Genomic DNA, 16,686 nt, shown 5'->3' on the forward strand with positions numbered 1-16,686 from the left:
TGAACTTGGTGAAGTTATACTTAGATCTTTTTTTGGGATTGATTTTATGTTCTTTTGTACCCCTAAGCTTGGTATTTTGAGTAGGGTTACTCTAATCCATTTGAGTTGTCATTTCAGAGGTTTTGGAGCCTCTTGAGTCATAAAAATGTAATATTGGACACTATTCTCTTCTGATGTATGGTCTTAATGGATTAAGATGTATATAAGAACCACATTTGTGTTTTAACTAATTTTCAAAATATCATCTCTGATGTTTTGAAAGTAAAGGCTGATGATCATGTCTTATCAATGAGAATTAAAGAAGCACCCGGTTGGATCCCTTCCTTCTCTTGTGTTCCCCCAAGCATTGTGTGGATGAAGTTGTACACCATGACCATTTTCAAGAAGGAGTTAGAGCTTTTAATAATTTTCATGAAAAAGAAGAGGGTTCTCTTGACCCATTTGGCATCTATGATACAATTCAAAGAATGAATGATAATGAGTCTACTGAAAATGATCTGCATGAGAACATTCTCTGTGATGATGATAATGGTGAAGGGTATTGTAGGAATTCTTCTATTCCTACGCCACAAAAGATTTGAATTTCTGTAGCTCCTGTTCTATCAGATTCATGCTCCTAAATAGCTGCGCCACCAGTAGCTACGGAAGATACTGTTACTGTACCAGCAGCGCATGCTGCTGCTGTCGATTGCAACAAAAAAACCACAGTAGGTTTGGATCAACCTGCTGTGGAATCTTTATCTCCGCACAAATTTTTTTATACTGAGACAATTAAAAATAGAGCCGTTCCAGTTGGTTTTGTTGGAGGTTTTGGTCGAATGTCGGGTGTGGCGGACTCAAAAGATAATCTTTCTCATCCTCCCGGTTTTTCTAATTTTAATGTTAATGATACCAATTCACAGAATTCGATTAACAATAGTTCTTTTTTGAATGAAATTCAAAAAACACTTGATATTGGGATGGCCATGGGTTATAATTTGGAAGGATGTTTTGAACGTGTCAAGGAAATTGTTCTAGGGAACGATAATAATTCGGTTATGAGATGATTTTTTTGTCTATTAACATTCAAGGAGCGGGTTGCAAAGACAAGCGGAGTTGGATTAGAACTTTATGTAATAAACATAAAGTTAAATTTTTAGCTATTCAAGAAACAAAAATGGAAGTTATCAATCTTTATACGGTGCGGTCTTTTGGGGGAAACATTTTGTTTTCTGATGCTTTTTCTCCTTCTCGTGGCGCCTTGGGGGGTTTTCTTTCCATTTGGGATTTGGATTGTATCGTTGTTAAAAATAGTTATTCTTCTGATTATTTTCTTGCTATTGAAGCTGTTTGGAAGACTTCGGCTACGGAGGTGTTGTTTATTATAGTTTATGCTCCTCAAGGGGCGAATTGTAAGAGGCAACTTTGGAACAATGTTCTTCTACTTATTTTTTCTTTTTGCGGGGAGTTTGTCTTAATGGGTGACTTCAATTTTGTGAGGGATGAAACGGAGGGAATGGGGTCTCATTTTCACTCTTCTACAGCTAGGAATTTTAATGATTTTATTGAACATGCCGATTTGACAGATATCCCGTTAGGGGGGCCTCGTTTTACTTGGAGTAATAAGTGGGGGTCAAAATTTAGTAAGTTGGATCGTTTTTTAGTGACGGGTGGCCTTTTGGATATATTTCCACATCTTTTGGGTATAGTCCTGGAGAAATTCATCCCAGATCATAGACCCATTCTCTTACTGGAACACAGTGTTGAATATGGTCCAACACATTTCCGAATGTTTTACTCTTGGTTTAACATTGATGGGTTTGATGACGTTATCCGCAATTCATGGAATGAACTATCAGGAACGATATATTCTCACCCTTGGATTATATTTAAGAAGAAAATACAGCTTCTTAAATCCAATTAGAGGTCTTGTAATGCCACTATTCGAGTTCAAATGAGCAACAAACGGAAGGAGATACAGGAGACTTTAGAATCTATTGATTCTAGGTTGATGGAAGACGGAGGTATAGCTGAGCTACGGGAGAAACGAGTGACGGTCCTTAAGGAACTTACAGACTTGGATCACATTACTCAATTGGATTTAGCTCAAAAGGCTAAAATTCAATGGGGTATTGAAGGTGATGAAAACTCAGGATATTTCCACGGTACTATAAAACACAAGAGGCGACAAATGGCTATTCGTGGTGTTCTACAAATGGTGTGTGGGTTGATAATCTGAGCATTGTCAAAGAAGAATTATGTGTGCATTATCAATCTCTTTTTTTGAAACAGACAGGACCTAGACCTCTTACAGATCCTCTTCATTTCTCGAATCTGTCAGACGCTCAGATTCGTTTTCTGCATGCTCCTTTCACACGTGAGGAAATAAAAAAGGTTGTGTGGGATTTCGGTTCTTCAAAGGCTCCCGGTCCAGATGGGTTTTCGTTTGCTTTTATGAAGAGATATTAGGATATTTTGGAGGATGATGTAGTTGCTTTTATTGAGCATTTCCATGTGCATTCCTTGATTCCTAAGGGGTACAATGCTTCGTTCTTTACCTTGATTCCTAAAGTTAGGGACCCGAAGAATGTGACAGATTTTAGACCTATTAGTCTAATCGGTTGCCAATATAAAATTATTGGTAAACTTTTAGCTAATAGGTTGGCGGAGGTCATTGGGAGTGTAGTGAGCACGGAACAGTCAGCGTTTATTAAAGGCAGACAAATTCTAGATGGCCCTTTTCTTCTTAATGAGATTGTAGCTTGGAGTAAAGCCTCAAAGAATCATCTTTTGATTTTCAAAGTAGATTTTGAGAAGGCGTTTGATTCCGTTTCTTGGGATTACCTCATGGAGATTATGCAGATTATGGGTTTTGGGTCTTTATGGTGTGGATGGATTATGGAGATGTTGTCTTCGGCTACTGCTTCTGTTCTCGTGAATGGTTCTCCTTCTCGAGAATTTCACATGTATATAGGTTTGAGACAGGGCAATCCTTTATCTCTTTTTCTTTTTCTTTTAGTCAAGGAGGGATTGCATGTGCCTTTGATTCGTACACAGATGGCTGATATGTATAGGGGTGTTTCCATTTGGGGTATTGATATGTCTCACCTTTTTTACGCTGATGATGTTGTTCTTTTTACTTCGTGGGATCAGATGAAAGAACTGCATATCATTTGTATCCTTAGATGTTTCTTCATGGCTTCGGGTCTGAAAATTAATTTGCTTAAGAGTAAGGTTTATGGAGCGGGAGTTACTGTCGATCAAGTTTCTGCTATGGCTCATTGTATGGGATGTGTTTCAGATTCTCTTCCTTTATTTCATTTGGGAATCCATGTTCATCAGAATATGACTTGAATTGTGGCTTGGTCTTCTATTATTGATCATTTTAAAAGTAGATTGGCAGGTTGGAAGGCCAAAAGTCTTTCTATTGGGCGGCGTCTAACTCTGATCGAATCTGTCTTGGGATCTCTAGGCAGTTACTTGATGTCTTTCTTTCCTGTCCCAATTATAGTTCTTCATAACCTGGAGAAGTTTAGAGCCACTTTTTTTTGGGGCGCAGATTTGAATGATCGTCATATGCATTGGGTTCGCTGGGATCAAGTTCTTGCTTCTAGAGATGACGGGGGATTAGGAGTGGGTAGTCTTTTTTCCTATAATAGGGCTCTCATTTTGCATTGGCGTTGGCGTTTCTTTCATTATCCTGATTTACTATGGGTCAGGGTAGTGAAAGTTTTGTATGGTTTGGAGGGTCACGTCCCACCTCTGATCCCGAGAAGCGCATGGACTGTCCCTTGGAATGGTATCACTCCTATGTTACCTAATTTTAAGGATCACGACTTTGATTTTCGGTCCCTTTGTCCTATCCGGATAGGGAATGGAGTGTATACTTCATTTTGACATGATGTTTGGTTAGGAGATCTTCCTCTTGCTACTTCTTTTCACAGGTTGTTTGCTTTGGATACTCACCATATAGCTACAGTTAGAGACCGGATAAATATTGGGTGAGATATGTGCCATTTCAGACGAATTCCTAGAGGTGGTATCGAGGAGACCCAGTAGACTACCTTTTCCATACTAATGCAGGATGTATGGCTTCAAAGTGTTCCAGATAGGTTGGGATGGTCTCTTGATATTTCTTATATTTTTTCAGTGTCTTCAGCTCGTTCTTTTCTCGACAGTGGGTTGATTACTTCGATAGATATGACTACAAGATGGAATAATTGGGTTGCTATTAAACTCAATACTCTTATATGGAGGGTGCAACTTCAGAGCATTCAAACAAGGGATAGACTTTCATCTAGAGGTATTCTGGTAGAGACGATCATGTGTCCTATATGTTCCTGTTCCGTGGAGACTATTCATCATCTTTTTTCAGGATGTTTTGTTTTGATGGATATTTAGAGACATATTGCTATATGGTGGGGTATAAATCTCCAGAATCATATTACTATTCATTCTCTTCTCTCTTGGTCTGATATAGTGACGTCGACGGCTAGTCAACGTAAGATTTTCGATGTCGTGGTTATAACAACATTTTGGTGCATTTGGAATTTCAGGAATACCATCATTTTCAGCACGGTTATTCCTAAAAAAGCTTTGCTCTTTGATGACGTAGTTGATAAGGCTTATTTTTGGATTTCAAATCTATGTAAAAAAGCTAAGTTAGGATGGTCTACTTGACTTCATAATCCCTCTTCTATTATCATGTAGTTGTTTGTTCTAGCTTCTTGCTAGTTTAATATAATTCCGTCGTTAAAAAAAAAACACCTCATAACGTTCTTGCCTACCTGATTGATAGATCCCACTATCTTTCGTCCGTTCAGGTCACCGGCAACGTTATCTCTCCACGAGGCACCACCTCTTCATGCCCGTATTTTATATATTTCAATTTTTGAATAATAGTTTAATTTTGTATATTGATAAAATGTTTTAGAAATTATCGATAAATATATAATTATGAATATATTTCAAGATATAAAAGACCTAGTAGAGTTCAAATGTAAAAGTATTATAAACATTGAAGTTATGTTTAACTATTTTAAGGCATACAACCTGACACCATTAGTAATTTTTACTCTTTTATTTTTTATTTTCATCTACATAAAAAACCATGCGGTATTTGGTTTTAAATTCACCAGTGTTTATAGCCTCTAAAAAAATGAAAATGACGGTATAAAAAAGATTCAAACAAACATCTAACATCCGGGATTTCGGGCATGTTAGTTTGTGTTTCAATTTGGAGGATTTAGGAGGGACTCGACGAGTCGAGAGCCTGACTCGCTGAGTCATGTGGAGTTGATTGCGGGTATTTAATGAAAGGACTCGACGTCCAAGTATGGACTCGCCGAGTAGGTGTTGGGCAGAGAAAACCCTAAGTTCCGGGGTTGGGGCCTATTTAAAGGAACTTATGACCTTGGATGCGCCTTATATCTCCTGTGAGAAACCCTAAATCGCCATTGGAGCCTTGGGAGAGTTCTTATGATGAAATCAAGTAATTTGGTGGGTTTTGTTGTGACAACCCGAAATTTCCATTCTGTACAAACCATAGTCATCCAATAGAAATAGAATAGTTACAGTGAATCTCCAGACTTTTAGGTATAAGTTTGACTATTTCAGGATTTACAATTAATGAGATATCAGGAGAGTGGACACACTAGGGTTTTGTGCAACACTGTTATTCCAAAACTCTAGGATATTAGGGTTCAATTCCGGAATAAAAATATTTTCTGCCAAAAATCCCAGGAGTATATATAGGATTCTAAGCCATATTATTTCATTAGTTCCATTTTCAACTAGAGAAATGTCGAATTCTCTCTGAAGGATCTTCGGGCTATCGTCCCAAATCGTAAGTACTTCCATCCTAGTGTGTTATAAGGCTAGTTATGTACTTAAAACACTAGAAATCATAGCAAAACCCCTAGATTTAAGATTTCATGGCCAAAGAACATCTTGGACCGTGAACCATTCTTTAAGGGGCAAATGATGCCCTAGACCTTTCCTTGAGCAATGAAACTAGTTGGACTTGTACCCTAATGTGTTTATAACCTAGAAATCATAAGGAAACACAAGGACAAAGGAGTTTACGGCCAAGACAAGTTCCTGGGCCGTAAACCCCTATTAATGGGGCAAATTGCACCCTAACTCCTTCCTTTAGCCTAGAACCCAGCTTAGATCATATCCTTGAAGTGTTAAGGACCTTAAGCATCCAAGAAACCATGTTCCCATAGAGTTTACGGCCGTAAGCTCATAAGGATTGGTCCTTAGGCCTTAAACTCTACAAAGGGGTGATATTGTGCCCCTAATGCTTCCACATGGCTAGAAATTATCATAGAACCAATCACCAATGAGCTAGGAACCTCAAAACATCAAATGGTACTCCTTACCATGAGTTTACGGCCGTAAACTCATGGGGGAGTGGTCCCAAGGCCGTGAACATTAAGCAAGGCCATTTTAAGGCCTTAAACCCACCCAAACACTTGTTTAAACCTAGAAGCACTTCACCACTTGAGTTGTAATAGCTTTGAGCTTAATTTAGTTCCCAATAGAGAGTTTACGGCCAGGAGTTTTCTCCCCCGGGCCGTAAACTCCAACACACATGGTCTTTAGACCATCAACTCCTGTATGAGGTCTTGCACTCTTTTGTTGCAACCCGATAGCCTCCTAGCACTTGACCAAAGTGTTTTCCGCGCATTAGGATATTTATACGTGTTTAATTAGTGTTTTAAATCACTAATTATTTATATACATATGTCTTCATATGTAATTAGGATCATTGTGTGTGTCTAAAGTCTTCACTTGACACCTAGCAGTCCTACCTCTTCAGTTCATCCGTATCACCCACAACATGTGAGTTCATACCTCTTAATCAATGTTTTAGTTGTTTTTAAATGTTTTATGGGGGGATACAAGTAGAATCATGCTAGTTATTATATCAATCACATGTGATTAATAAGCAGCATTCAAATGATTGGCTACTCATTAGCCGTTTTACCAAACAGTTTCCTTCAAATGTTTTTCATAAATACTTTATGTGTTTAAAACTCCTTATTACATTGTACATTTTACTCCGTATGTTTCATTTCAAACTTACAATTGTGTTTCAAACAAATGTTTCTTTATACTAAACTGTTTTATTAAACCCATGCTTTCAAACCGTTTTATAGATTGACATCAAGTCGATCTTTTCTTAGATAACAATTATGTTCAAAGGTTTTACAAAAACTTATTTTATGCTTTTATATTATCAATTGCATGCCTATATATGTATAGATATATAAGAAATGTTTAAAAGACTTAGGAAGGCTATCCACCCTATTTCCTTTTCGCGCTTGAGATGTGGTCTGGTGGGACATCGGGTATCCGTCCGAAGGTTTTTTAAATATTAGTTATATATCATATGTACATATAGAGTCATAAAGGTCCTTCCAGTTCATCCAATGCACTTGGGTAGCAAGGTTATACATCCATGTTCATACGTACCAGTTAAATTACTAGTAAGCTACCATATGGGTAGTTTAGGAAGATACTAAAACTATTACTAGAACGCGATATCATACAATGAGTCAGTTCATTCATGAATCAATACTTGCTAGATAGAGAGAACATACATTACAGCTAGAACATTACAGTACATTACTATTCATGCTAGATATAGACAGAACACACATTACAACTAGCACACGTAGAACATTTCAGTACATTACATATACATGAATACGTTGACATAATTATGATCCACTGTATCGGAGCATGCCCTCAATGTCATGGCCCGAGTTGTAGCCAGAGTCTCTTGGAGGGAGAGCATGAATTTGCGTATAGATCTATACTGGATTGACTATCCTACACCTTGCTGCTAGCTACAGTCGGACCTGCAGGTCTGTGGGTGCCAAATGTCATACCTTTTTACGACCTACATTTGTTGTTGTTACCTAGTCAATAGTATGGTACAATTAATCACATGATGCCTTAATATAAATCCGGTTTAAGGTAGTTAGTACAGCTGTAGTTCCTATAGCACTACACTACAGTACCACATTAATTTTCCCTTTACATATATTTAGTGATCTTTTCACTTAAACATTAAATGTAAAAACTATATTTTGTTAATGATAGTTACACTTGAGAAGATTACACACTTTTACAAGAAATGAACATTTAGAACAGTTGGGTCTTGGTAGAAGACTACATTTAGAGCAGTTAGGTCTTGGTAGAAGGCTACATTTAGAATAGTTAAGTCTTGGTAGAAGATTACATTTAGAATAGTTACGTCTTGGTAGAAGACACCCTTATATAATAGTAGGAATCATAGGGATTTCTAGGGTTTTTCAAACGTATACAGTTGTTTTACAAAACATTTTTATACTTACAGTTCATATAAATTTTCAATACTTACAATTCATATACATACAAATACTTACATACAAATTAAGACACTAAAATACTTATGATCTCACCAGCTTTAAAGCTGATACTCGCTTTCAAAATACTTGTATCCTCAGGTCATCAATAGAGAGGTACCGATGCAAGGTTTAGAGAAGATGGAGCTCGTTCAAGACTCATCTTTCATTTTGATTATACTTTAGTGTTTATCATAATTTGTCAGAACACTTGTATTAAAATTATAGTATTAATTCAATGGATGATGTTGTTGCTTGTTTACTACTTTTCATTGTTGTGATACTGTACATGACATCCTCCGCCCCAGAACGTTTCCGTCGTTCTTGGTTTTGGGGTGTGACAGATTGGTATCAGAGCATTGTTTATAGTGAATTAAGTATATCAACCCATAAAAGATATACTAACTATAAATACATAGGGATTAAAAATACTCTGACCAAGAGTTTATACTTTAAATAATAAAATATTTAATTAAGTATACGTGCTACATTCATACTAAAATCAGTGTCACTAGGACAGTACAAAAGAATTACGATTGTTGGGCAACACAGGTGGACTTAGAGACATATAGTCAAAACTAGGAAGATATAGCTTGATCAACTATATTATCCGAGGGTTGAGTAGCATGTGCCTAAGTGTAGCTGTGTGGTTGCAACAAGTCTAAAATCTTACCAACCCTACCACAATGAGAACAGTAGAACATAACATTAAACTTAAAATACTATAGGAGTACTTGGTGTTACTATAAGTACTTTATACTTGAGAACTAAAACGGGATCTTCATTACTAAGTTGATAGTTGCTAAGTTGATACACTAAGGCTATATGTAATTAGGATGTTATAGACTTAGAATCTGTGAAAATTTTACTTTACCCCTATTCTGTGTGAATTTGGAGTTAAGGTCACATATTCGAAGGCCTATCCTGTTCCGATTACATATAACTAGTATGCACTTCATAAATAGCGATGTAACTAATGAAGATTTTCTAAATAATTATCTAGATAGTTCGTCTAATAATTATTTTCTTACCCCAATTATCGCGTAGATAACATGGCTGGACTCCATCCCCTCGGCAACTAGTATCTTCTGAACGAAGTCATAGCTGGTTGGTTTGGAGAAGAACCAGAGAATGATCATCCTATCCCTGTGAATGATCACCATGATGAAGACCTTTCGGACGATGCTAACTACGAACCCGAGGTTGAGTACCTACCTCAAGCAGCTCCCGTTACAATTCCTAACCCTCGTCCGACTTTTCTTGGCCCGACGCCTGAGTGGGTGGAATGCTTGGAAACATGGAGCCAAGGACAAGATTATCCCATGCCTTTTAATGGTGATCGAAGCTTTTACGACTTAAGCAATGGGGGCTCAGCAGACAAAGTCTTGCCAATCTTGGTCCGCAGAGTGGCCCGAAATGAGATTCAAGGCAGGACAGCCCTACATCAGATCACCGAAGTTGTCGCCGATGCGAGAATGCATACCCTCCGCACCATTCGTCTAGAAGATACTCGCGAGAGATCAGAGAGAAACCATGAAACCCTACTGCAAGCACTGGCCGAATCACGAGTCGAAGTCATAGAGCTCCGGGTACGCCAGAGGGTGTACGAAATACACCTACTTGATGTGGAATGTCAACTGGATGAACTAAGAGTTCACCAGAGGCATGACCGTCGTCGGTAGTAGATGCTTTACTTTGTTTTCCTCATTAAAAGGAATCGTTTTTCTGTCTATGCCCGATGTGGCATTTTCTATGAAACTATCTTGTACTGTAAGTACTTTTGGTTAGGTCCTTATGCTGTCACGAACTATCTTCTCTAGATATGATGTAAGACCTTTTGCAAGGTAATTTTCCCGAAATTTTACGTCATGGATATCAAAGATTTTGACAGTCGGCTAACTTCCGTGTCCTTCTTTATTTAAGTACCCTCACCATGCTTTCATTAGAGTCTATCTGAAACATGCTTTAGTCAAGTCATTGGACTATAGTAATTTAACTTCGGAGACATTTCCGAGTCTCTTTTAGTGGTTGGATCCTGTTATTCACCAACCATCGATACCTAGGCTTGAACGACAAACGTCTTGAGACCATGCTACGAACTTACTTCTACCCATTACTAGGACTGCATCATAGGGATGTAGGTCAAACCTTCGTGAACATACTTCCATTCCGTGCTAGGACTGGATCATAGGGATGTAGGTCAAACTTTCGAGAACATACTCTTACACTTTGATTGAGCAATCGAAGTACATCTAGGGTCAGCCAGAATCGCTCACAAAATCCATATCTTTCATGTTACAGAATCATGTGGTCATCCGGAAGCAATCAGTCGAACAAAGAAACCTCCACTTTTCCTATGGACGCCGCTACCTTTCAAACCGCAATTACAACTGTCGTGATGGCTGCCGTGACCGCTGTCCTTGCGCGCCGAAGCGCTATCAGCACAATCAATACTGATGATGGGATTGAAGAATCTGATCGTAGTACCAATCCAGGAAGTCATCAAACAGTAACATTCGTAGGCTCACAAAGCCGAAAATCAGAGAACAAGAAACGAAAGCGCCAAGCCCGGAAAGAACACAAGAAATCCCAAAAGCTTGCCATGCAACAACAACAAGTGGAATCCCTGCCATCCCCGTACCGAGCAGGCCATACGAGGGAAAACTCCCGAAGTGTGATAAGTGTAGTTTCCATCATCATGGGGCTTGCGATGAGATGCAATGTTGCAATTGCCTAAAAATAGGACACCATGCTCGCATCTGTGGAGCACCGTCACGACCCATCACTCAAGTCCCTATCATCGGGACCAACCCTACACACAAAATTAGTGATAAAGCCGAACACTTTAGGAAGCAATTTCCAAGGTGGAGTAATGAGGAAGGCACTTGTGTCCACATAAAACTGGCTAAACGCCTCACTTCCACCACCAATGTTGGTGTTGTCCAGATATGTCACCAATGCGGTGAAATTGGACACCTCAAGAAGGATTGCCCGATAGCAAAGAACTCGGGTGTTGATGGGAAGATTCTCAGGATCACAGCTGCAGGAGAAACTACGTTGAACCCTCGTTAATGTAATTTAGGCATTTCGTTGTAACAGACTTATAACCCATCCAAATCTAGTGCAACTAGAGTCTTACCTTTTGCGAGATCCTGTCTGTATAGGGATGCATGTGCTGCGTATACTTGTCTTTTGTAGTATACCTTATTCGCAACAATTGTCTTGTAGTAAATCTAAAGTACTGTAACTTTGTTGATGGTTGCATGGTTGTGTTTTGTCTATAAACGTCTTATGTTCAAATCTAATGTCTTTAAGTTTCAGTATGATTCCGACATTATCATACAACTAGATTCAATTTGATCCACACCATACCAGCTTCATAAGTACATCTCTTTCTTCGAAATCGCCTTTCCAGCGAAACCTTCTTATCAGAACACCGAAGTACTCATGCATGGAGTACCTCCTAGTTCTTTTCCTTTCCAAAGAAATCCCCGAAGTACCACTCGTACAGTACGTCAGGTTCAATCCAAAGATCCATACGTTTGATCTGTAGCTGAAGAATGTACATATAGGGGCGATATATAATCAATGTTCTACAGGTTTAGAATTGATGATTCCGCTTTAAATTCTTTTCCTCGATAGGATGTGAGCTTAAAGAAGAATCAGTTATTCGACTATCTTTTCAATCTTAATTATATACGACTCGTATATACGAGATGGTGATCATTGAACCAAGTATCGATTGTAAAATGAACTTCAAGACGGAGACTGCCCAAGTCTACGAGTAATCGCATCGTCATGTGAACAAACTTAGAACCCAGTATGACTCCTGTAAACAGGTCGCCCTATAGTCTAAACACCTACGGAGATACCAGAACAGCCCGGACAACTTAGTGAACTGCATAGAAATAGAATTAGAAGACTAGGTTTCTCACCCTAGAGAACTCCGGTCTTATTCTTCCAGAGGTCGACGGATTGCATCGTATGTACCTCAGATATCGAGGACTCCGTCAAGATTTTCCATTAGAAATCGTTGTCTCTGCCTCACATAGATGAATTGGTTGAGCAAACACAAGGAAAGAATTACTTTCAGAAATGGATCTGAGATCCGAATATCACCAGTTCGAGTATTAGGGAAGGATGTTTGGAAGACTACCTTCCGAACTCGATGCGGACACTTCGAGTCCGTAGTGATACCCCTCGGATAGGACCAATACGCCAGAAGCATTCATAAGTTTAATGAATAAAGTCCATATATCTTACTTGGATTATTTCTTCATTCTCCATGTAACGAATTACTTATCTACCCTCGTAGTAAGAAGGAACCCGCAGAAACATTACCTTCGGAGGAACTCTCGCGAAGTTCTCTAAGCACGAGTTTTGAAATTGAAGAGTCAGATTTCCTATGACACACTATTAGTGATGTGGGAAATTTTGAGTACTCTTTCAATTTGTCAAAACCTTTGAGAATTTGTCGACACCAGAGACGCCGACAGACATTCGCCAAATTCTAGTTCTTACAGACCTACTGTCATAGTTCATTCAGAACCCCTCGCAAATTACAGAAACCCTTTCGACTTTGACCCAGCTACGGGTGGCCCTTGACTAGGAAGTTTAGCAAGAGAAAGAACCTTTGTAATTCCAAGTGAGAGACCAAGTCCTTTAGGAAAACTCGCTCTGGGAATGGCTTAATATACTTCACTTCGCGTGGAAAGCTAAATCCAAGTTAGTCAGGACCTTCGAGATTCTTACAAGAATCGGTCTTGTATCCTCGCAAACTAGACCTACTCCGCAAACTCAGTAACGTACATTTTACCCTTCGTGTCTCAATTTTGAAATCATACCTTTCCGTTAGTACTCTTGTAAGTCCACTCATCGAGATCCTCGCCTTCGTATTAGAACCGTAGTGACCCTCGCCCGAGAGGTCAAGCGAACGAAGTTCAGATCTATAAGTTAGACAAGCAGATCTGAAGGTCAGATCTATAAGTTAGAGAAGCAGATCTGACCTCATAAGGTCATTTGAGTACTGCCATGGAGGGAACTCGCCGAGTCTATATGGGGACTCGACGAGTCGAGTCGGGTTGCCCCGCGATTCGTGACCAGTAGTAACCCGTCGAGTGAAAGGTTAACCCGACGAGTTGAGTGAGACCTTAGGAGGATTCATAGGACAAGCATGGACTCGCCGAGTCACCTGGGTGCACTCGACGAGTCTGGTCAAAGTTGACGGTTGACTAGAGTTGACTTCAGTTGACCTTAGGGTTTTGGTCAAACTGATTCAAGAAAGTTCAGGTAGGGGTAGAATGGTCTTCTACCCATTCTATAGAGATGAGGACAAGAGAAAGTATTAATTAGAGATGTTTTCCTTATGTGTTGGGTGGAGGCTCAATCGAGGTTATCAAGCCAGAAAGTTTACTAGACACCATGAGAGGTGAGTCTTCTCACTATACTGTACCTGGAAGGGTACCTATATGTCACCGGAAGGTCGTATATGCTATGAGATGTATGTGATATATGATGTTATGTGATATGTATGTGTTATGAATGTTATGCATGATAAGGACCGGAAGGTCAAGATGATATGGACCGGAAGGTCAAGATGATATGGACCGGAAGGTCAAGATGACATGGACTGGAAGGTCAGGAGGTTACGGACCGGAAGGTCGGTACGGGTAGGACCGCAAGGTCTACCGGGATTCGGGACGAAAGTCCCCTGATACACTTGGATCGGAAGATCCCACAGATTTATGGCCTGGAAAGGCGTATGTGTTGTATGCGGTATGTGGGAAGGCGCCGGCATGATCCGTACACACTGGCAGGAGATTTATTTTATGATCTTGGGATATGTTTCATCATGATGGCATTTGTTAAATTTGAGATTTGAGAATATTGAATGAGTTTTAATGCATTGGATTTCGGATAATATTGAGTCTTGAGTGGAGATGGCAGATGGTAGGTCAAGCATATATGACTCCAGTGGGAGTCCTTTCGGTTAATGACAGTAAGTGAGATTATCCAAGAATATGGACTTACAGCAGAGAAGGGTGTTTTTTATGGCGATTGCCGCCAGATATAGTGATGCATAATTTGGGTAAGTGCATGCACCTAGATATGATTGGTCCGTGAAGTGTGTGAGTCAGTGAGAGGTTATTGGGATGCTACGGGAAGCCGTAGTACTCACTAGTCAGAGTTTGTTGTAATGCTAGGGGAATCCGTAGTACTCACTAGTTAGAGGTTGTTGTGATGCTACGGGAAGTCGTAGTGCTCACTAGTCAGGGGTTGTTGTGATGCTACGGGAAGCCGTAGTACTCACTAGTCAGAGATTGTTGTGATGCTACGGGAAGCCGTAGTACTCACTAGTCAGAGGTTGTTGTGATGCTGCGAGAAGTCATAGTACTCACTAGTCAGAGGTTGTTGTGATGGTACGGGAAGCCATAGTACTCACTAGTCAGAGGTTATTGTGATGCTACGGGAAGCCGTAGTACTCACTAGTGATAGATTGTGGTGATACTGTTGGAAGTCGTAGTACTCACCAGTCAGTTATAGGTTACGTTGATACTACGGGAAATCGTAGTACTCGACAGTCAATGATAGGTTGATGTGGTGCTACGGGAAGACGTAGTACACACTAGTTAGCGAGAAGTTGTTATGATAAAGTAATCTTTGAGCAGAGCAGGGCGCGGAAGAGTTTTATGCATGGGGTGGCCCTAATTTATAAGTTTGTGGGAACCTGGTGGTCGGACCAGGGGCGAGATCGGGGTCTCCTCAATGTTAGGGGATCTTTATGTTCTATGTAAGGTGTGGTCATTGCAATCCAAAAGAATGGGATAAGTGAGGTACGCATGGGTTGCGGGAAATGAGTTCTGAGTTGAGTGCTTCGTTGGGACGAGTGGTTCCAACTCTGGGCGAACCAAACTCCAGAGTTTGACTTTGGCTCTAGTGGTGCATTAGATAGGCTAGATGAGGTTCTGGATTCTGAGGTGGGTTCCATGTTGAGGAGTATTGTTGCCATATGATGTCTTAGACCTGTATGGGTCAGTACTCGGGTGCGGGAGGTACCGTAACTTGCATGGAACTATGAGTAACAGATGCCAAAGGTCGGGGTTGAGTCGATCTTCAGTTGGGAAGGTAGCATTAGCTTAGGGTTAAGCAGACTTCATTACTCGAATGTCACTTTGGGCCGATGTGGTTATAGTAAGAAGGAAACCATGGAGACGGTTGGGATAATGCAACGGATGACCCTGGAGGTTCAACTATTGGGTCGAGATCAGACCTGGTACTCAGTGTTAAAGAGGGATACGAGGAATGGAGTTGAGGCTTATGATTTTTAGATGTCTGAGGACAATTCAGAGCAAGCATGATTATTCTTTTGGGTTTGAGTGCAGAGAGTTGATAATTCTTTGTTCGGTTGGGTTCTGTTAGCAGTTCAGTGGGTGAGCCCTACTGGGACGTGAACCCTTCCGTTTCTTGGGTCGTGATTTGGATGGTTGCTATGCTTGGTATGAGGTATCGGTAGCCGATTGTTGGATTATGTCTGGAGAGAATCTGAAGGGTTGGTTCTCCTCTAGGATTTGGAATCCCTGTTGGCATCCAGGTGTCCAGAGAAGATGGAAGCTGTGTGGCATGAGATCCTATCGATGGTGCCATTGGGTTATTGGATTCGATCTGTATGTGGAGGAGCGATTTCGAGGGCGAAATCTAATTTAAGTGGGGGAGAATTGTAACATCCAGGATTTTGGGAATGTTATTTTGTGTTTCAATTTGGAGGATTTAGGAGGGACTCGACGAGTCGAGAGCCTGACTCGCTGAGTCACGTCGAGTTGATTGTGGGTATTTATTGAAAGGACTCGACGAGTCCAAGTATGGACTCTCCGACTAGGTGTTGGGAAGAGAAAACCCTAAGTTTCGGGGTTGGGGCCTATTTAAAGGAACTTATGACCTTGGATGCGCCTCATATCTCCTGTGAGAAACCCTAAATCGCCATTGGAGCCTTGGGAGAGTTCTTATGATGAAATCAAGTAATTTGGTGGGTTTTATGGAAGGGAAAGAGCATGAATCAAGAAAGGAACGAGATGTGGGCAGTGAATCTAGCATATCTTCGCATGGGACTGCTGTAGGAGGTATGAATCTATACTCATTCTCGTGTATTTGGTAGTTTTCTTGAATCTAGGGTTTTATTATTCCTTCTTTAGCTTGGATTCGAAGCTTATGAGGTCCCAACGTGGAATAAGTCTTATATCTGGACCTTAAGAGGTCCAGAGAGTCCCAACCATTATGCTTTATGTTGTTCCATTGGTGATATGGATCTAGGTTT

At 40.1% G+C, this 16,686-nt stretch overlaps 1 protein-coding gene across 1 annotated transcript; it reads left to right on the plus strand.

Moving 5' to 3' along the window:
- Positions 1 to 1,156: 1,156 nt before the first annotated feature.
- On the plus strand, positions 1,157 to 1,903 carry LOC145068174 (uncharacterized). Its single transcript, XM_079015149.1, has one exon. The coding sequence runs from the start codon at positions 1,157 to 1,159 to the stop codon at positions 1,901 to 1,903; it is 747 nt and encodes a 248-aa protein (XP_078871275.1).
- The last annotated feature ends 14,783 nt before the right edge of the window (positions 1,904 to 16,686 follow it).

Source organism: Lactuca serriola, chromosome 8, assembly GCF_051521515.1.
Source record: "Lactuca serriola cultivar US96UC23 chromosome 8, Lser_US96UC23_V15, whole genome shotgun sequence".
NCBI lineage: Eukaryota > Viridiplantae > Streptophyta > Magnoliopsida > Asterales > Asteraceae > Lactuca > Lactuca serriola.

Coding starts and splice junctions, on each gene's coding strand:
- LOC145068174 (XM_079015149.1), top strand. CDS start 1,157: ATGGAAGTTATCAATCTTTATACGGTGCGGTCTTTTGGGGGAAACATT.